The sequence below is a fragment of the Astatotilapia calliptera genome, chromosome 5 (genome assembly GCF_900246225.1).
Source record: "Astatotilapia calliptera chromosome 5, fAstCal1.2, whole genome shotgun sequence".
Lineage (NCBI taxonomy): Eukaryota > Metazoa > Chordata > Actinopteri > Cichliformes > Cichlidae > Astatotilapia > Astatotilapia calliptera.
Window position 1 is genome coordinate 21544485 of NC_039306.1, and position 21035 is coordinate 21565519.

General features: G+C 37.8%; 3 protein-coding genes across 9 annotated transcripts; 2 read left to right on the forward strand and 1 right to left on the reverse strand.

Moving 5' to 3' along the window:
- Positions 1 to 757: 757 nt before the first annotated feature.
- LOC113022553 (40S ribosomal protein S26) lies at positions 758 to 2435 on the forward strand. The gene is made up of 4 exons (XM_026168052.1): positions 758 to 877; positions 1755 to 1932; positions 2020 to 2150; positions 2341 to 2435. The coding sequence occupies exons 1-4, from the start codon at positions 773 to 775 to the stop codon at positions 2374 to 2376; spliced, it is 450 nt and encodes a 149-aa protein (XP_026023837.1). The 5' UTR covers positions 758 to 772; the 3' UTR covers positions 2377 to 2435.
- Positions 2436 to 2955: 520 nt separating this feature from the next.
- On the reverse strand, positions 2956 to 13284 carry ikzf4 (IKAROS family zinc finger 4). Of its 6 annotated transcripts, none has more exons than XM_026168044.1 (8): positions 13258 to 13284; positions 9486 to 9543; positions 9274 to 9381; positions 8386 to 8640; positions 7975 to 8142; positions 7712 to 7861; positions 7370 to 7501; positions 2956 to 7015 (listed from the first exon to the last, which is right to left on the reverse strand). In XM_026168044.1, exons 2-8 carry the CDS (start codon positions 9523 to 9525, stop codon positions 6129 to 6131), a joined length of 1740 nt encoding a protein of 579 aa, XP_026023829.1. In that variant the 5' UTR covers positions 9526 to 9543; positions 13258 to 13284; the 3' UTR covers positions 2956 to 6128. The 6 variants fall into 6 exon arrangements, with proteins under 6 accessions (XP_026023829.1, XP_026023828.1, XP_026023826.1 ...); XM_026168043.1 differs by lacking the exon at positions 13258 to 13284 and adding an exon at positions 10657 to 10874; XM_026168041.1 differs by lacking the exon at positions 13258 to 13284 and adding an exon at positions 10571 to 10874.
- Positions 13285 to 14115: 831 nt separating this feature from the next.
- On the forward strand, positions 14116 to 19652 carry rhebl1 (Ras homolog, mTORC1 binding like 1). Of its 2 annotated transcripts, none has more exons than XM_026168050.1 (8): positions 14116 to 14783; positions 16501 to 16572; positions 16691 to 16758; positions 16868 to 16950; positions 17368 to 17424; positions 17551 to 17598; positions 17744 to 17825; positions 17928 to 19652. In XM_026168050.1, exons 1-8 carry the CDS (start codon positions 14732 to 14734, stop codon positions 18018 to 18020), a joined length of 555 nt encoding a protein of 184 aa, XP_026023835.1. In that variant the 5' UTR covers positions 14116 to 14731; the 3' UTR covers positions 18021 to 19652. The 2 variants fall into 2 exon arrangements, with proteins under 2 accessions (XP_026023835.1, XP_026023836.1); XM_026168051.1 differs by lacking the exon at positions 14116 to 14783 and adding an exon at positions 16067 to 16089.
- The last annotated feature ends 1383 nt before the right edge of the window (positions 19653 to 21035 follow it).

Sequence of the window (21035 nt, forward strand, 5' to 3'; positions counted from 1 at the left end):
CGCATGAAACCCCAAGATCAAGTTGTAAAAAGAGTCATGTGGACCTTAATCAGAATACAGTCATGAAAAATTATTCTAATGTGGTATTATCAGCATTTCACCTGCTTTTCTTTTGAGCACTACACTGTCCTTTAAGCACAGTGACTCATAATGTCTTGTAGCTTTATTGCAACTACACAGCCAATTTTGGTCTAGTTAAACACTGTTTCCTGGAAAAGAAAGAGTGTGCCAGTATAATAATACAATACAATATAATAATAATGATGATGTAATATAGTAATTTAATACAATTCTGCTGTCAGATTAAGAAAATATCTTCAGGTACTGGTGTTATTATCCATACTGATATTTATATAGTGAACTTAAAGGCCATTTTGCTGTGAACCCCAAGTTTTATATATTCATACATATGTATATATATAGAGAGATAATGTGATTAATTTATTTGACTCTCATTTCAATAACAATTAGAACCTGTTGTTTAGCTAGACAAATCCAGTTTTTAACGGGCTTTAGTCGCAGGTGAGCTTGTTTTAATAACCGGTTAGGCCGATGACACCGCCTTTGCCGTTCCAGCATTGCCTTAACTGTTAACTCCGCTCACTCGGGAGACGCGTGGAGTTTTAAGCGCGTTTTGATATCCCTCCGCGAATTTAATGTTGTTGTTTTTGTTATTTCCCATAAAAAAAATCAATATTTTTGCTTTTGTTTCAGCCTAGTGCACAATAGCCACATTTCTTTTGCAAATATTGAAAAGTAAAGCAAGACATCAATGGACTTCGTCGTTTTGTTCGTAACATTTAGAGGGCGGAGCATCCGCACTACTTCTCACGGTGCAACCTCTTCCGGTCCTCTTTCCAGCTTCCCGTGCAACATGGTGAGTGTGTTTCACTGATGGCCGAATCGTGAAAACAGAATAAACCTATGTTTTAGTCGACTAGTGGCACATAATTACATTTCTTTGGGTATTTTAATCCCACGTGTAAGTCACAAAACTGAGAATTGATATTAACTGTCATCCTGGACGATTAAAAATGAGTTTGGGCCTAATGCTAGCCGTTAGCACGCTAGCCATTTTGTGCATGTGTTCCGTGTGCTAGCAAAGGATAACGACGGTGCAGGTTTGGGCTGTAACATAGCTAAGAGATGCGGCTAAAAAGAAAAGCCACATCACAGCGATTGACAAAGCAACCGATAAACTATAACAGTTCATGGTTAAAAATGTGTTTTTCAGTAAGCCCCAACCGTGACTTGAGTCAGTCATACCGTGTAAGAGTGATAGATGATTGTACAAAACTCAATAATGATTAAATGTCTCGTGATTGATGGCATTAGTTCATACGTGTATGTGGAACTAGATTGCACGTGCATCAGTTTAAGGGGTTCCCTTAAACTGATGGTTTATAATTCCCTTGGTTTATAATGGAGCACTGTAACAAAAAAATAATTTCCCCCAGGGATCAATAAAGTATTCTGATTCCCACTAACGTTGAGACGTTATAGTAAACTAGACCGTCAGTTTGAAGCGACTGCTTTGTGGCCAGTGTTAATAACTGGTGTGGCTGGGTGGTGGTGAAAAGGTTTTGAAACCAGTGCTGATGTGGGATTTCAAGGGGAAAGCAGATATATTCTTGTGATTGTTAATTGTTTCCACCTTAACACAGCTGAATTTTTGAGACTGCCTAATGTAGTTCTGTTTTAACATTTTACTCAGGTTTACTTTGTCATTGGTAACCCTTAATGTATTTTGGCAGACCAAGAAGAGGAGGAACAACGGTCGTGCTAAGAAGGGCCGTGGGCATGTGCAGCCCATTCGCTGCACCAACTGTGCCCGTTGTGTCCCCAAGGACAAGGCCATCAAGAAGTTTGTGATCAGGAATATCGTGGAGGCGGCAGCCGTGAGAGACATCTCAGAGGCCAGCGTCTTCGACTGTGAGTGTATTGTATTGTACTTAATTTCATAAAACCCCCTTTTCATCCCGATGATTTGACTCATCTGTACCTTTGTCCACTCTGCAGCATATATTCTGCCCAAGCTCTATGTGAAGCTGCACTACTGTGTCAGCTGTGCCATCCACAGCAAGGTGGTGAGGAACCGCTCCTGTGAGGCCAGGAAAGACCGCACCCCACCACCCAGGTTTAGGCCTGCTGTAAGTACTATTTAAACACAGTTCTTACCTCCTGTTGTGTAGCTCCATTAAGTGTTTAGAATTATTTTTGTATAGCACCTTAATTAGGTAGATAATCTCATTACTAATAACAGGAACACAAAAGTATAACTTGGGCAAAGTTCCATCCGTGGTTACACCTGTTTAATCTAAGAATGTTTCTCTTTTACAGGCTGGTGCACCAAGAGCTCCTCCGAAGCCCGTGTAAAGCAGAAATTGAAAATGCTGTAAACCTGACAAATAAATGGAGAAATCTTCACAAAAACATGAACGTGTGAAGCTCATTAATTGAACGATGTTTACTCATAGGAAAGACAAACTGCTCAAATATTTTATTTGGAATAACTTTTTTTACAGTACAAAACTAACAGTAGCTTAAGATCAAATTATGCAAATGCAAAATTACATATGATACATTTAAAAACGCTCTGCGGTTACTTAAAGCGATATCAGACCACTTGGAGAGCAGGGAAATGCAGGTTAGAAAAACTGAAAAGAACAAAGTGCAACAAGGAAAGTTTAAAAACACGGAATACCACAAAGCTGGAGTTTATTTTTGTAAGTATAGGCTAAAACTGGAGTAGACTGTTTATTTGGTTGTCTTTAAGATTAAAACAAAGGTGGCTGGGTGTAAGCTGAGGAGCAAACAGCATTGGTACCACATGCATCAGGTTTAAAAGCACATTACCATTGTAGCACACATGAATTAATGGTGAATTTGCTCCACTAATAATGCAGAACTTGTTAATTAAATATCCAAATTCTGTCAAAGAACTGAACCATTGAATAGAGTAAAACCTTTTTACTTTGAATGTTTTTGTACAATATTTCACTGAAGGTCAACAAAACTGGATACATCAAATATTAAGTTATTTCAGTATTTTTTCTTTGGCTCCTAAGTAGCATTACCCAAGTCCTTTTGATGAATTAGTATTTAATGGATTGTTGGTAAAAAAAAAAAAGACTAGTTTTGGGCAGGGTCACTGAGTGGTGGGTTGAGGTATACTCAAAACATGGAGCCTCTTGCACTAACACAGCATAAAGTTTCACACTGAAAATAAATTTGAACCGTTTAGACATAAAACACATTTAAGACCTCCAGCGGAAGGCACAGCAGCAACAACCCAATTCACGCACGTCACACCAACTGGAGAAAAGTCACGTGGGCCTAAATGAGAATATACACAGTGTAAGATGATATGAAGTGACACTGCTAGCTTTGGTGTTACTGCAAATGTTTTGTAGATTTTTAGACTCCCAAGAAACTTTCAGATTCTGATTTGCAAACTAACGTCAGTCCCAACTTAATTTAACAGTCTGCTCACAAATTAAGGCAAGATGATTAGAATATTAAAGTACCGTAACCTGATGAGAAACAAAAATTTAAAATGTGTTTAGGTTGTGTTACTAGAGTGGCAACCAGATCACCTTACTGCACTTTGACAATAAAGGACTGAAACAATAACCAAACAAATGTAGATCCACTTGTAACAATTAATCCACCATCAAATGAAACAAGCTGAACATTATGTCATGTATTTTCAAAGATCTTCTGCAAAGAGAAAAAAATTTGAATATATCAAGGCTTTAATAACAGCGTTATTAAAAGAACAAGAACACCTTGAGGTTTTCTTGTAACTTATACTTTATGTACAAATATTATTTACTTTATGTTTTCATTTTTTTGCCACTGTAGTAGGGAAAAGTGCTTAACAGTAGGAAACAGTGGTTCTTTGGCTCAGCATTGGGGAAATTATTTGGTGCTTATAGAGAACCACGGTACTGCTGATCTTAAAAACAGTTTAAAAATGATTACTATTTTATTTCTCTTTGTAGAACAAAACATCCAGAAAGCTGTTTAAATATAAGTCAAGATAAAGTTCAGTATTCTCAAACACTGACATGACCCAAAATATGCTTAGATCTGACTGTGAAGGTTCTACAGGAAGTAATATTTCTTAGGCATCTATTATGAAAATAGGAAATACCAGTTATAACTACAAGGGAAACTTTACTCAATAAGACACTGTCTGAACTTAAAAAAAAAAACTGATGGGATAAAGTTACTTGATGAATTTGACTAGAGTCACTGTTTTTCCAGTCTTCTCTGCAAATATCTGTGTATCTTTGGTAAATCTGTCACCATGTCCCAGATTGATCTTTGTTGTTGTTGAGGATGTGAAAAGAAACCCTAGCTACAGTCAACATCAATTAAGTTTTAATTTTTGTGCACAAGTCTTCAATTTAGAATTCAAAGCATCCTTCTCAACAGTAAACGTATTGTGCTTGTGTTAAACTAATTACTCACAGAGATTACAACAACCATCTCTGCTGTTTTAACATGAAAATAAATAGAACCAAAAGCTGACACATTTCTCTTCACATTTCATTTCCACACAAATGACCAAGACAGGATTTTTTTTTCCCCCTTGTTTATATATATATATATATATATATATCCCAAGCGATATGAAAGACTCCCATTTCGTTCTATTGTAACTCAAGCGACTGGTTTAAAATGTCCTAACAGGAAAAAAATGTAAATAAAAGTCTTTGTTTCTAACCCATGAGGACGGTAGTGAAGTGCTACTGATTTACTGCACACCCATGTCATAGCAGCATGTTTCAAAAGCCATGCACATTTCATCATCATCAACATTGCTCAGGCATCAGAATTGATCTTTGCTGATAAAACTGTTGGGGGTGGTGGGGGGAGCCAGACTTCTGTTAGATAGATTAAAAAGCTACAGTCAAACTACAAGACAGAAATGATTTTATATCTCACATCCTTCAGTCTGGTCAGAAACGTGTAGAAAGGCACGGGACAATGACGCAACACCAAAATCATGTTTAAATACAGCATAAGCAGATTTGTTGATTATTATTGTTGGTTTGCCGTATGAGGGAGTTTTTGTACGGGGAGAAAACGAACACCTTAACCTCCTTCGGTAATCTCTCAAGTTGTGGCAGTGATGCTCGAATCCTGTTCCTAGTAAGAAAAACATTCCACCTGTTTTTCCCTCACATTTTCAGAGAAATGTGCAGGTCATTAATGTATTCTATAAAATAGTTTAATATAGTCATTGTATTCTGGCAGGTATCAGTGCAACAAAAGCAGTTATAGAAAAGGAAAACAATTCATACACTTCCAACACGGCATTCACTCACAGGAATAAAGGCCTTCATTTTCCATTTTACGTTTTAAATTTACTTTCAAAAACAATCACACACAATCTTGCAGCTTTCCTTTCTCTCAGACACACACATACACACACACACACACACACACACTCTGTTCACTCCATTCACACTGAAACCAAAGTGCATTTCTATTCCAATGACAAACCCTCAAACATTAAAGTCTACATGACTTGGACTTGGTTTTTAAGTTTGGTCTGCACTTTACTTTGCATTATAAAACTTGTACAGAATCAACCCCGGGCTAGGAAAAAACCTGGCCGAACCTAAAGTCTGTTTGAGAATCACTTAATTGGAAAAAGTGCTTTTAGAAGGTGTCAAAAAAATTCTGTAGGGATTGCAAGCCTACAAACTTTATATTTAGCATTTTCTTTCATCTCTGCTAAAGTGTGCAAGGGGTGAAAGATTTCAGCAACAAAAGTCAGATTTGTCTACAATAATGTGTGCAGCAGAGCTAAAATTCAGAATTTTAGAGCAAGGCACATCTGTGGATGAAAAAGTGTTGGCTCTTCATCTACTTTAATAATTTAATATAGATTTCTTGTTAAAAGTGGACAGAAAGCAACTACTACTCTAATTCTTTAAACATATACACGAGCTTTCCACTAATGCCAACTGTGTCGGTGTCGTTAGGAACATCAGTTTCACATCATCACAGATGCCTTTCGCTTTTGTGCAGACCAAACTCAACCAGTTCCCATTCTCAGTGTAAAATAAAAAAATTTAAAAAAAAACTAAGGGCAGCAGGCTGTCCTTTTATTCTCAGTCAAAGATGTGCTCTCCACGGACAATGTGCGAAGAAAATTCATAGCGATCCTGGCTGCGATGGCCACAGATGTTGCACTCAAAAGGCTGCCGAAAACCATGGCAACCCATGTGGATTGTAAACATAACATGGTCCAGGAAAAGCACGCGGCAGTGCTCGCAGCGGAAAGAGCGTACAGCTCGCCCCTCCCCGTCTACAACCCGAAAAGTCTCCTTGGAGGTAGAAGAGGGTGCCGTAGGTGAGCTCGGTGTTGGAGCATGTGTGGGAGGAGGGAGAGCAGAATGGCCTCCATCCTCTCTTTTCATCTCCCGGTCTTTGGCATGACTGGGGCTGTGTCTGCCCCGACTCCTGTGGTGTGCGATGGGTGGAGGTGCTGGGTTATGGTTGTTAGAGTGGAGGAGGTGATGGCCGTTGTTACTGTACAAAGTCGGAGTCGGAGCACAGCTGTTGTAAGGCTCATCTGCCATGCTTTCTGTGTCCGTAGAATCCTGGCAGCCATTGCTAGGAGAAGGGGCGTGATTTCGACCAAGAGGCAGGTCTTCGTGACCCTCTGCTGCCTCCCTGCTCCCAACACCCACAGCTCCCAGGCCAGCTCCTGCCCCTGTGCAATCTAACCTTGGCCCAAGGGGAACAGGAGCATGACTGAAGCTGTGAATCGGCCTGAGTTCTGATAAACTTGAAGAGTGACTGGTGGGAAGGTGCAAGGATCTGAGTGTGTCTGATACCCCTCCTCTTCCAGTACCTGCAACACCTACATATTCTCCTCCCAGACCAGTAAAGTGTGGGGCATCAAGGTCCACTGGGTGCATGTCTCCATCTTTATCCAAACTAGCAGTGAGCTTGTAAGGTGTATCTGCAAGGTTGAGGCGTATGTGCTTCTGCCCTGCAACACAGAAAGATATGACTTTATAATACAGTACAATGACAGTCAGCATTTTGGATACATTCTCTATTTTACGATGATGCTGGTTATTTTCCTAATTTTACAAGATGCTCAAAACTTAGTTTTTTCTTTGTGTGTTTCTTTTTTCAGTTAGATTGCTATACTGAGAGCAGCTTTCAGACCTTTCCTAACCAAATAAATACTGTGTGCTAATTGGATATCTAAAATTATAGTGGCTGGTAATATAAGCACAACAAAAGATTTCTGTCTTACTTCATGCTGTATTCCAATTCAAGTAATGATTATTGCTTTCTGAGTTTCCTGAAACCGTCCACACTGAGACCAAATGCTCACCTACAAATTTTTGTGGCGTGGATCTCTTGCGTTTGGTGATGCTGTTGGCGAGCCGATCGATAAATGCCATCTTGTCTGAGGATGGCTGCAGTAGAGGATCTGGTATAAACTCTAGCTCTCTCATTTCCTCTCCTGTACAGAGTATAAACAAACTATTATTACTTTTATTTTAGGATTTTCTATTTGTGTTTGCCTAAATTCCGGTTTGGATAAAGTGGGTTCTAAGCGTTAACTTGCTAAGCTGGCAAACTACATGTCTACATTAAATGCTACTACACTCCCTTTAGGAGGCTGGTATTTCTTTAACACCATACTGTGCAAGTTATATCTATGAACACATACCTGAATTTGGTGCACTGGTTGGCTGCTGGAAATCCAGACTCTGTAAATAGCTATGACAGCGCTCACGGTGCTCCTCCAGAGTGCTTTGCTGCTTGTAACTACGGCCACAATAGCTGCACTTATACGGCTTCCCAACAGTTGGAGAAGACACTGGTAAAACAAGTGGAAATACAGCATTTTCACTGTTATTGTACACTACAATGGAAAAAACAAAACTGAAGCAAACAACACACAAACACCTACCGGGCTTGAATCTGTCCTACCTGCATGAGTGCGAAGATGGCCGGTAAGTGCATCCCGTCTTCGACAGGCATAGCTGCAGAAGGGACATTTAAAGGGCTTCTCCCCTGAGTGCAGCTTGATGTGGCGGAGTAGGTTTCCCTTTTGAGTGAAGGACGCGCCACACTGATTACACTGAAATGGTCGCTCACCTGTAGAAAACTTAAACTTGGTAACTCAACCTCTTAAGCATAATTTATATTTCAAAAAATTTGAGTTAGTTGCAACTATACCTCAAAGGGTTTTTTTTAAGTCAATATAGTACATCAATTGTATACAATGCTGATTTTCTATAAAATTCCAAGATGTCGTCCCCCCCCTCATCTGACCTAGTTTCATTAATAACAAGCAAAGATACCATCTCTATATTTATCCAAACTCAACTGACTGATCACCTGTGTGGCTGCGTTTGTGCACCATAAGCACATTAGGCCCAATGCAGATCATTCCACAGATGTCACACTTGAGCTTTCCATTTGGCAGTCTGGTGGCTCCACTTGGCATAGTTTCAGAATTGGTGAGCTCTCTATAGCTTGTGACAGCCTCAGAACCTTGCTCTGGACCTCCTTCCTCCACCCGCTCTCCTCGCTCATCTTCAGTACTCCGACCTGGGTCTTCATCACTATACAACTCCACTTTAATGGAGTTGGCTACAGAAGTACAAGCGCATTTGTGTTATACAGCAAAACAATAATTGGAAACACACCAGCAAGCCTACTTCAGACTGGCTAAAAATTAAAAAAAATAAAATTAAAAAAAAAAAGATTTTGGAGTGGCCTAGTCAGTATCCGGACTTAAATCAGATTGAGATGCTTTGGCATGAGCTTAAACAGGTCATTTATGTTTGAAAACCCAACAGTGTTTTCAAAACATTTTGAAAACAATTCTCCAAAGATGTGTGAGCCAAAATTCCTCCACAGCAATGTGAAAGAATCACTGCTAGTTATCACAAATGCTTGATTGCAGTTATATATGTTATATAATGTATTTGCTTGGACTATATTTAAATTTTGTTCGGTGATCTTAAACATGTAAGTGGGAAATCATGGGATGTAGTTCACAATGCTGTAAAATACTTTCCCCAGCACTGTAGGGTGAATAGTGCTGCTCCAGTAAGTTAATTTAAAATTCATATTATTAATGTATAAACATAATCTGATTATGAGAAGAAGATTATAAAAATATTTATCTAGATTAGAAAATAAAAATTTGACAATCACACTGAGAGAATAAAAAGCTTCATATAGATGGAACTAATGAAGATGCTATAAGTTCTCACTGACCACTGAGGGAGCGACTGGGAGAGTTTTCCTTGCTGTTTGGGGTGCTCACTGTTGGACCTCCAAGAGCTCCAGAAAACTCTCTTTCCAATGAAGAGTCTCCACTACCTGCTGCCAAGAAAAGAACCAAAATAAGATATATCATTTAAAAAAAAAAAACATGCCTAATTTAGAAGGTAAGTATATATGGGTGACTAAATAAATCAGAGCTGCACCTGATATGTAAGACCGTCCATTGCAGTCATCAACATCCATACTAGTTCAGACTGAATACTGAAATGACATTTGTGACAAACATAAATTCTCTTTCACGCACACAAACCTAACCATTTGTCTACAATCGCTTAATTCTTTAAACATGAATTATTGCAGGTTGAGGTCGGAACGTGACATTTTCTGAAATCAAGTAATTGTGGTGTGGCTTAGATTGTAAACAGCACGTTAGACTACACCCCTTTCAATTAACAAAGGGATAAAAAACTAAATAAACGCTTACATTTAATTTTCTAACTAAGACGTAATATCGTTAATTTGTTGTTGCGGCGCAAGAACGGCCATTCATTTATAACAACAACAATTTAAAAAAATCAAATCAAATCCGTGTCTGTTGCTATCAATAAGATCAATCAAAAAAAATAATTAACTAGCAGCTAATCTCAGCATCATACCTAACCTTACCAACCCCAGATAAGACTCCCTAACAATTGAGGTGAGCGATGACAACGCTGCTAAAGTGACTTAAAGTTGCGCTAATCTAACATGAGAAAGATTAAATCGGAAATTGAGACAATAAACGACAAAAAACGGTGCAAACGTTTACATAACGGTGGCGTTGAGGTAACCTAAGTTTACGGCCTTGGCGGCTAACGTTAGCCTACTGCATGTGATGGAAATTACCGTTGGCCAAGTTAGCTAAACTTAACACTTTAACGTTACGGCGGTGTGCCATCACCGACAGCTTGCTAGAAAGCACGGAGCAAAGTTGGAATTAAGTAACATGCGCGGCGATGCGAGTAGATAGCGCTGACTTGTGACAATAATTAACTAGGGCTGACTTGGACACTCCTCGGCGTCGTGTTTAACGCTAGCATAACAAACCAACGCTAGCCTAACGAGCTAGCCACTACTGCCAGTGTTTCCTAAACGGTTGCTATGGCACCCACAGCCAGCCACAATGCTACAGCTTGCCCGCTAGCTGTTGGCCTGCTCCCCTAGCAGCTTTAAAGCTGACTTGTATAAAACAACACCACAGAAGCAGTAGTTTTAAAGCTGCCCAGTTGTCCAGTAACTACTAAATTACCTTTCCCTGTAAGGGCCGTTTCAGTGAGCTTATTCCGTATTTTCATCTGTTTGATTATGACAGCAGCATTTCCTGGCAGGGTTTACCTCCAGCTTCAAATAATTTCCGGGTTACATCTCCAACGCAGCAACAGCTACCCGTTTCCCAGAGCTCTGGTTAACTGCACAACCATCACCCGGCTCATAGCCCAAGATTTCTTTGTTAATGGTTTCTTCAAAAGTAACCTTGCAAACCTTAGCTGTGCTGCTATATTCTTTTAAGAGAGAAGATTGTTTCTCATGGCAACCCTTTAAAAACAAGTCATACTTGTTCAGTCATTTTCTAATTGTACTGTCATGAACTTTATCATTTACATGCTAACTGAGGAATATGGAGTCCAAGATGTGAGTCTTGGGTTTTTTTTGGCATTTTTTCTGAGCACTGCATGGTTTGACCTTGGCGTGAATTTGCTAGCACATCCACTCCTGGGAAGATTATGGCATTGTGTTAACACACAACAGATGCTAAGATCCCAAGCCTGTGGGTTCTATGCAGTATGCTTTCTGTTCCTAGGACTGCATTCTTCTGGAGAGAGATTTCTTTACAGCTCCTGATCAATTCCCAGTATGTCTTGTCTTAAACGAAATAACTAAATGGTGAGGTATGCATCTTCACTGTTAGAGAATACATTTTTTTTTAAACATGATTATGACTTCAGCTGAACATATAAACAAGTCACTCAAATAAATGTATTCCGCTGCGGCATTGTTTAACCCAGCCTAAATAAATAATTAAATACACGTTTCTTTTTATTTCAGTTTTAGTATATATGTTTGTGGCAGCTGGCACTAGCACTAATTTTTTTGCACATTTTCCCGGTGGTGCTCATACAGGTTTTAAAGACCTGGGCAAAGGTTTTAGTCACTGATCCAGCAATGAGTGATTCCTCTTCCCATCAGACTGTTTTTAAAAGTGTTTTGCATCAATATACAGATAATTGTACTCAGCAAGGAATCATAATACTTTTCCCACTACTGCTGTGGATCAGAGCTGGGTACTTTTCTCTTCCTGCCACATACTCTACTGTGTTTACAAAAGGTAAATTGTGTGGTTTTTTCCAGTGTATTAAAATGATATCCTTTAGCGGTTATCTTTGAGATTCATATTTTGAATAAATACATTATAAGCTGATGAAATGCATTTTAAAAAGATTTAAAAAGCTAAAAATAACTGAAATTATTTTGTGAAAAAACCAAAAGGAAATAAAACATTTAGAGGAAATGTTGTTTTAGTATTTGTTGGTTTGGTAAAATTTGTTATTACAACATGTGTGGTGATATTAAGGCTTGTTTCTGCCACTGAAGAAAAATGACAACAAAAAGAAGCAAGTGAAAAATGTCAAGTTATTATCTCCAATTTTCACGTTAGATAGCCTGATCAACTTACAGGAAAAAAAAATTAATTAGTGGTGGAAACAATCTTCCTTATGATGACACTTTGGTGGAAGTGTTTATTGAGACCTTGGATTTCTACAAGACTGAACGTTATACTAGTTTTCCTAAATCGTGCGTCTCACATATGCCCTCCAAACAATACTTACAAAGACTGAAACTGACTAACTAAATAAATAAATAAAAAATCTGAACATTTTCAAACAACAAAAACTCAAATGGTCAAACCTGCTATGAAACTAACTGAAACTAAACTGAATTAAGAATAATAATTAAAAAAAAAGTTAAAAAAAAAAACCTCCCTAAAAACTAATTAAATAGTCCAAACCTATAACTCCTCCTCTCTCATCCCAGCTTCTTGGTAACCATGTCAAATATAACAGTTAAAATAAGATATAAATCCACAATTTCTGTTCATCCATATATGTCCCTTATATTTTTTAAACCATTTATTCAACATCAACATATTTTAAAGAACAATAATTATATTCTGCAAATTGTTTCCCACAGCGTGTGTGCAATCAACTTCCTGAAACCTACTTGGCCTGGAAAAGGAAGAGACAAAAAAGTAAGCAACATGACAAAAAGGAGTTGACATGTGCTAATACCATGGCTAGACCAAAAGTCAGTCCTCTTTGGCATATTTTTTATTTTTCCTTAATCTTTTCTGAGTGTCATTTTAACATGTTACCCAAATTCATTCTCGACTTTCACACTACATCACATTCTGCAGCTGACATCTTTTTCCAAGAAAACGCTAAAACTAGCACAGATATGCAACTCTGGTACTATACATATAAAACAAACATTACAAACATTTATTAAAAACATATGAAATATTATTAAACAGTCCTGAGTAGGGATGGGTATTGATAAGCCTTTAACGATTCCGATTCCATTTTCGATTCTGTTTAACGATTCGATTCCTTATCGATTCTCTTATCGATTCTTTTTTTTTAAAAAGGAGAACACTAAAGTCGATTAGCTTAGAACTGTGTTTTATATCTTCTCTTTGAACAAGATAGAAATTTAGGAGTAACATGGCCTTACAAACCCAACAGTGAGATCTTAAGAGATCCACAGCCTACGGCTCTTCAATGGGGTGTCACAGGGTCCCCAGGAAAAAAAATGTATATGTAAAATAATAAAATAAATATTCTCCTGTAGCAATAACAAAGTTTAACATAAATTATTCTGTAGCAATTACACAAGAATATCCAGTAATGTCCCTGCCTACAATTAAACACATTCACTTACCAAAGTGAAATCGGAGGCATCTGCTGTGGCAAATGGGTGCAAGCCTTTGACCACAAACTTAGACACTGCTCGGTGACATTCGTCTATCCTGGCCTGAAAGGAGACGCTACCGGTAGACTGCAGCGAGAACTGCCAGCATCTGAGTCAGCCAGACTCTGTCTCTCTCATCATGGTTATCTAAATGCAACGCACAGTAATAGCAGGTTTTGTAATAAGGTAAATCGCGCTAACATAATGTGCAATGCTAATTGATTAGTTACCTGCAGTATTAACGGGAGAGGACGTGGAAACGCTACCGCTGCTGCTGGGTTGAGCTTCGCTAGTCCGGAGCGGATCAAAAACACGACATTCGTTGAACGCAATCGCGTGTTTTTTGAGCAAATGCTTTTGCATGTTTGTAGTGTTTCCTCCCTTTGATGAAATCTCTACTTTGCAAGTATTGCACGTTGCCCTGTTGTCATCCTTTCTCATAAAGTGTAACCAAACTTTTGAGCGTTTGTGCCGCTCAGGCGCTGTGTTTCCTACTGGGTAAAAGACGCTACTCAACGTGATGACGTCATTCGGGGCGACTGGAATCGATAAGGGAATCGTTTATAAAAGTGGCAAACGATTCCAAGGAATTGAAACAGTGGGAACCGGTTCTCAACAAGAACCGGTTTTCGATACCCATCCCTAGTCCTGAGTATGTATTTGCCAGAGATACAGTAATTTCTTTTAGACTTCAGCGGGTCCAAAATTACTTACAAATCTCTCTCCACACAATATCTTTAAAATTGCATAGCACACAACAAATAATATATATCATAAAACGTTTACCTTTGATTTATTGCTTATTATTATTTTTTAAGTAAATTGTCCCCCAATTGTAGAATGCCCCCTAAGTCTAAAAAAATCATGTCTGCACTGAAACTTGGAAAATCAACACTGCTTTATCTGACATTTCTCCGAGTACTGTGCATTGAAGGTCGGTCTGGAAAAGTCTAAAAAAAAGTAAGTATGGTGGTCACGCACACGCTGGGACGTACAAAGAGTGACCTCTGCTGTGCAAACGGCCCGTGCCGCTCTGACGTGTGGGCTGATTTTACGACGGTGTGCTTACACAATGACAGTTTCCGTCAGTTTGACTTGCAGATAGCAGCGACCGCGTTGAACCAGCTTTTTTTTCCCTCCCCCCCTCCCCGTTTCCACTTTGGGTTGGAACGACAGTTACATCCTTTCAGAATACCCACCAGAATCGATGATGTACTGGATGAAGGCAGGGGCTTAGTTTTATACGACTATAAGCTGTATTTACGGTAGCTAAACTCTGCAGTTCCAGTTTGAGGCCCAGCGGAGAACTCGAGCGGCGGCTCGAAAAAGTTTGTTGTTGTCACGTGACGCGAGACGAATGTGGCGATAAAAGTTTGCTTAGATAGTAAATATAGGTGGCGTACTACATTTTTCAAAGACTTACTCAACACCGTTTTTCACTACAATGCCTCAACCGAAATACAGAAAGATCGCCGTTATAGGTTACCGGTCTGTAGGTGAGTACAGGTTCGAGCTCTTGCACAGCTAGCTTGGGTAACAGGCTAACGTCCTGGCTTTGTTTTCCTTGTGAGCGTATCCGAAGTACAACAGTAACGCTAGCTTACCTTTGTTTCTCAGGGCTCTTTTTTTCTCTTCTACATTAACTACTAAAGCACCTTCAAGTCAACCAGTGTTGCTGTACAGTTGTATCCACACGTTTCTAGATGAAAGGTGACCGGTGAAAATAAACTTAGCCGGGGATACCCTGGTGGAGTGCCAAGTAATGTGTGCTCCAAACTTCTAGCTTAGCAGGTCAATCATAACGTCCAGATTTTAAGAAACTCAATCGGCAACAAGAATAAACCTCTTATTGTATTATTTAAATTAGTTTAAATTATGAAACCTCATTGTGTGACCAATGAAGCGCCATAATTTGTTGTTCTGGCCTAGTGACTTTTTGTTTACACAAGTGTCGGCGTCTGTATTAAAAAGGAGAGTGTAAAGTATGTCCTTTTAAAATCTGTTGTTTTAAAAAACAAAACAAAACTCTTGAAAGAGAGTTTCTTTCTAAAAGTCTACAAATAAATCAACTACAGTTTTGAATCAGCATCGGTATAGTAATAGGTGCATGTGTTTTACAGAGAAATATCAGTATTTGTCACAGAAACTAAAAATGAAACTAAAATAATAAAAACCAAACTGAAATGAACAAACCCACTAACTGAAAACTAAACCTAATTACCTAATTAGAAATTTTTTTAAAAAAGTAAAAATTCTGGTATTTAAAGAAATATACATGTAATTTAACTTAATTGTTAGTATCTTTAAGATTTAAGACTTTGTACAGTACTTCCTTTAAAACTGTGTTCTTTTGAAATAGCACTTAAAAACGTTTCTCTTTCTGTATGTCCATAATTAAATAATCTACAGTTCTGATTCAGAAACTGTACTATAATATGTGCAGGTGTTTTACAGAGAAATATCAGGTTTTTTTTGTCACTGTGAAAACTTTTATCACATCATTACTTAGATAAATTATAATTCTAAATTCATTTACATGCCTACATAAAATTTGTATATACTCATAAAACGTTTATAGCTGTAACAGAACATAACCCCATAGGAATGCTACATGTCAGCATTTTATGGTTGTATAGCAGATACGTCTACAGGGGTAGGCAACTCAAGGTCTCAAGTGCCGGTGTCCTGCAGGTTTTAGATGTGTTCTTGATCCAACACAGCTGATTCAAATGGCTAAATTACCTCCCCAACATGTGCTGAAGTTCTCCAGAGGCCTGGTAATAAACGAATCATTTGATTCAGGTACGTTGACAAAGGGTGATATCTAAAACCTGCAGGACACTGGCACTCGAGGCAGTTGCCTATCAGAAGAACAGTCCTCCACTTTTTGCCAGCCATCCTTTGCTTTCATTACCTAACTTTTAAAACATGTTAGCTTATCTAGATACCACAGGGGGACTATAATTGGACATTAAAATAACTATGTGAAACATTTACTGTGGCAATACATCTGTGGCAATACATCTTAAATTCCTGACCAGGTTACAGAATTTGTAGGATTTGTAGTGCGTTAAAATTACTTATCTACAGTATAAAGGCTTAAACGATCAAGAAATCAACAACAAGCACAAGATGTTTAAATCATGTCTCAGAATAATTGTAACTAACTGCATAATGTTTGTTTATGTTTTTATTTTATTTTTTAACGCTCAGGAAAGTCATCCCTTACAATACAGTTTGTGGAAGGGCAGTTTGTCGATTCCTATGACCCCACCATTGAAAACAGTAAGTTTGCCATTAGTTTTTTCTTTTTTGGTACAGTGTTACAACAAAGACATTTTTTCCTGTTTGATTGCATATAGCGAATTGTAAAACTAGTTCACCTTTCTTTCCTTTAACAAAGCCTTTAACAAAATGGTCAGTGTGAATGGTCAAGACTTCAATCTTCAGCTAGTTGATACAGCTGGACAAGTAAGTAGTTTATGTTAATATGTAAACTAACGCCGAGCATTTGTTTTCAGTCGATAATTTGCCCATGTCATAACATGTGCTCAGATGTCTTATTTGCCCTTGTCTGTAGGATGAGTACTCAATTTTTCCACAATCCCACTCAATGGACATCCATGGCTATGTCCTTGTCTATTCAGTGACTTCCATGAAGAGGTGAGTTGATGATTGGGACTAATTTTGGATACACTAGCACAGGTTTCCAGACTCTTTGTACTACAACTGCCATGCTTTATGTTTCCAGAAAATCATACCAACACTGTGATTTGACATATTTTCAGATATAGCCTCCGAGGGAAGCTGATAATACACTAATCAGAAAACACAAGTGTAGTCTTTTTTTTACCCTTATTTTTTGCAGTCATGTTATATTCTCTTTTTTCTTACTGTCATAAAGTGTTTTTCAATCAAATCCACTTTATTATAATTTTCCAGGCTGTAGTTTTTTTTTGGGTTTTTTTTTAGGTTTTTTTTGTACAAAATGTTTATCGTGATAAATTATAGATACATAAGATGTATGTTAAATCTACTGTCTGATCAGTGTCTCACATGCTGAAATATCTTTCTGTTCAGTTTTGAAGTTGTGCAGGTTCTACATGATAAACTGCTAGACATGGTTGGGAAGATTCAGTAAGTTTAGCTGGTTCTTTAAATTTCAATATTTTCTATGTTGTATTTTTGTTCCCTTTTCTTTTCTTTTTTTTTTTTTTTTCTCTTTAAGTTATGTTTAATACAATCAGGCTTTTGTCTTTTTAGGGTCCCAACTGTTCTTGTAGGGAACAAAAAAGATCTCCATATGGAAAGGTAATCCAGATTTCGGAAAGTGTAAAAATATATCTTAGTAGAATGGTAACTGTACCAATGGCACCTTTTTGTTTTTAATATTCTAATATTTATGTATTTATTTTTGTTTGTTTGTTTTTTTGCTTGTTTTTTTTTTTCCTTTCAGGGTTATCAAGCCAGAGGAGGGAAAAAAACTTGCTGATTCCTGGGGTGCTGCATTCATGGAGTCCTCAGCCAAGGAAAACGAGGTAGTGAGAAATATCTTATTGAATGCTAACTCTGAATGCTAGCGAGTCCACATTAATTTCTGAGAACATTAACACTCTAATGGCAAAATTCTTGCGATGCAGACTGCTGTGGAGGTTTTCAAGCGGATCATTTTGGAGATGGAGAAAGCTGATGGCAATGCTCCCCCAGAGGAGAAGAAGTGCATTGTGATGTGAAAGTGTATCCAACACATCAGTAAGCTAACTTACTGAAGACAGGAGGCACAACTTCACCAGCTTGCCAATCGTGACCTCACCGACACCAAGACACAGCGGTGGAACTTTTCTGCTTCATTGTGATGTTAGATTAATTTACATAGCAAAGCAACTGCTCAGACAGTTGATAAACTGAGACAGAAGTTTCTAAAACAAGGATTAAACTCTGTTTTAAACAAAGCAGCATCTTTGATGAACACCACCTTCCAATATTGAAATGTAAGCTACGTCTGGGCATAATCTTGATTTTTTTTTTTTGATTTTTTTTTTTTTTGAGTTGAACAAAATCCTCGGAAAAAAAATTAGACATTCAGATTTGTTGCTTCATGTTGATTGCATCATTTCCCCCCCTAATCTTTGAGAAATCACTGGCATATGCCTTATTACTCTCCAGTGATGGCTGGTTAATGGTCTTTCCGAGGACTGGTGTATTACTTCAGCTGGTCTTTTTTGGCATCGATGCAGAGTCGCAGTTCACATTGCTTTAAATGTGGTGTTAAAGTGTCATTGTTTCTTACAAATGGTGGGTTTCCTTGGATAGCCTATACTGACATTGTACATTAGATATCCCACTGTGGTTTCACAGTCCTCACTGTAATAACTTTGTCTCCTCATCTTCAGGTACCTTTTCACTAATGAACTGTGGGGCTGTGTCTTTATGACAAGAGAAGTCTGTTATATATTCAAATATTTGACAACTCACATCTTAGGTTCTGATAAACAGACTGTCATTGTTTCTACATTTTAATTTCTGATTAACTGTAATAAAGATGTTATGGACAGCACTCAGAGATTTAGGATAGATTTGAGTAGATCTTTGCTATTTACCACTTATGGCCTTTTTAAAAAAAAATAAAAATTTAATCTTAGAAATTGGTTTTTGGTATCATTGGTTATCTCTTGAGTGATGCAGTTTTGCTCTCTTAAATATCCTAAGTAGAGTTTATGCATATATGTGCATTGTTAATTATGAACATTGAGGGGTTGTTTTTTTTTTAAATACTTTTTAACATTGTGTAAGGTTAAGTGGCAAAATGCCTGAGTTAGCTTAGAATTTATTATTATCTTTTTTGATCTGGTGGTTTTGATTTGATGGTTCCTGTGGGTTCGATAAAGCCAAGTCAGTATGGTATGCAGTCCACTGAATTCAAACTGTGGACTTGCATGGTTGCAGTCAGATACTTGAGGTCCTTAATGATGATGTGTTTTTTGTTTTTCCTCATAGAATCTGTAGCCTTATGAATATGTGACAAACTGTGGAGCTTCTCCCCATAATCCCGATGTTGTACCTTTAGTGGTTAATTGTAACTTTTTATCAAGTGCTGTGCTGAATGAATAGCTGCAAATTGATGACGATGGTTGAACAGAAGCTGGTGATGCTGTGTCTTGTGCCTTACTGTTGTTCAAACTCCCTCATCTGCTTCCTTTCATGACTCAAGGTGCTCTTAAAAGTATTTTTCCCCCCTTCTGTTAACTTGACACCTTGGGTGTAGGTGTCGTACACCTGAACACCAATATTTTCCTATGGGTCAATGTTGATTCAGAAATCTTGCTGTAAACAGTTTTGTATATAAATAAATCTGTTACTCATCTGATGTGCCTGATGACTTTGCCCCCCCGTTCCTTTTTGGAACTTAGCTTGTGAAATTAGTTTTATTAAATCTGCTTTTTGTACAAGAATTTTATTTTATTTTTTAATTTTAAGTTTTATTGCCCTTTACTACAAGATTTGAGTACTCTACCCATTCAAATTTGATGTTACTCAATAGAGAAACTATAACTGCTGACATCAGTCCATCTAGTATTATTTAACAGGCCAATGACGGTCAATAGGACAATTATATGCAGATACCAATATATTAGAGCATCCTTATATTGTGAATATTGATTATATTGGTGATATATGTGATGAAAATTTTTTGCTGTTAGCAGATGATTCAAATTGGGTTTTTTTTGTTGTTCTATAGTGATTCCCAAAGCTACTTAAACTAAATGCATAAAAAGGGGTTCTTTTTCAGTTTTGAAATCATGTTAAATATTCATATTGACATACTTTCTTTTAAAAAAAAATCACAAATAATAATAAAGCTATGGGATTTAAGTTGCGTGTAGTTCTTTGTTTATGTGATACAGATGATGCAGATACAGTGCAGAAGTCTCACCAGATAAAAGTTCAGCTATTAATGAGGAAGAAATAAATCACTGTGGAAAATACAAAGAGAAGGAGTAAGGAAATATATTGAGTTCAGTGTAGTAAAGGTTTTTTTTTCTTTTGTTTTTTTTAGAAATTTAGAGGTGTGATTTGGGTTTTCAGTGTCCTGTAAAATAGCCATATTTATATTATTTGAAAATAAATGGTACTGGTAGTTAGTACTGGCATTATATTTGAGTCAAACCAAAATTGTATTTTTCCAAAAACTGCAATTAAGTCACAATGTTTTTGCCTTATAAAAGAGATACTGGTGGTATTTCTGATAATATTCATAAAGGGAGATGCTTCTACTGCTCTGCAAAACAGTTATCAGGTGTAAAATTGTGCATACACACACACACACACACAACTGGGTCACTGCAGCAGATTTCAATGCAAGACACCCTACGAGACCACTCAACTCCCATGCTACAGTCAGCAAACTGCTTGCTAAGTTTCGTGAAACTGGTTCCGTGTTTGATTTGCCAAAATGTGGACACAAGCAAACTGTCACTAATGAAGAAACATCAGTGGCTGTCCTAGCTTCATTCAGCAAGAGCCCACAGCGTAGCACTTGTCGCATGTCGCTGGAGAGTGGCATTAGTCGAACATCCTTCGGTGGATATTAGCTACTCACAAATGGCACCCTTACAAACTCCAGCTGCTGCAGCATCTCAACAAGGATGACCCAGATCGGCGCACAGAATTTGCAGAATGGGCAAAACAAAAAATTGGAACAGGACCCTCAGTTCATGCAGAAGATTTTGTTCAGTGATGAGGCAAAC

Coding starts and splice junctions, on each gene's coding strand:
- LOC113022553 (XM_026168052.1), top strand. CDS start 773: ATGGACTTCGTCGTTTTGTTCGTAACATTTAGAGGGCGGAGCATCCGC. Junction 878..1,754: donor CCAGCTTCCCGTGCAACATG/GTGAGTGTGTTT, acceptor GTATTTTGGCAG/ACCAAGAAGAGGAGGAACAA. Junction 2,151..2,340: donor CACCCAGGTTTAGGCCTGCT/GTAAGTACTATT, acceptor TCTCTTTTACAG/GCTGGTGCACCAAGAGCTCC.
- ikzf4 (XM_026168040.1), bottom strand. CDS start 10,616: ATGAAAATACGGAATAAGCTCACTGAAACGGCCCTTACAGGGAAAG. Junction 9,382..10,570: donor AACGGCCCTTACAGGGAAAG/GTAATTTAGTAG, acceptor TTTTCTTGGCAG/CAGGTAGTGGAGACTCTTCA. Junction 7,502..7,711: donor AACCAGTGCACCAAATTCAG/GTATGTGTTCAT, acceptor TACTCTGTACAG/GAGAGGAAATGAGAGAGCTA.
- rhebl1 (XM_026168050.1), top strand. CDS start 14,732: ATGCCTCAACCGAAATACAGAAAGATCGCCGTTATAGGTTACCGGTCT. Junction 14,784..16,500: donor TATAGGTTACCGGTCTGTAG/GTGAGTACAGGT, acceptor TTTAACGCTCAG/GAAAGTCATCCCTTACAATA. Junction 16,573..16,690: donor TGACCCCACCATTGAAAACA/GTAAGTTTGCCA, acceptor CCTTTAACAAAG/CCTTTAACAAAATGGTCAGT.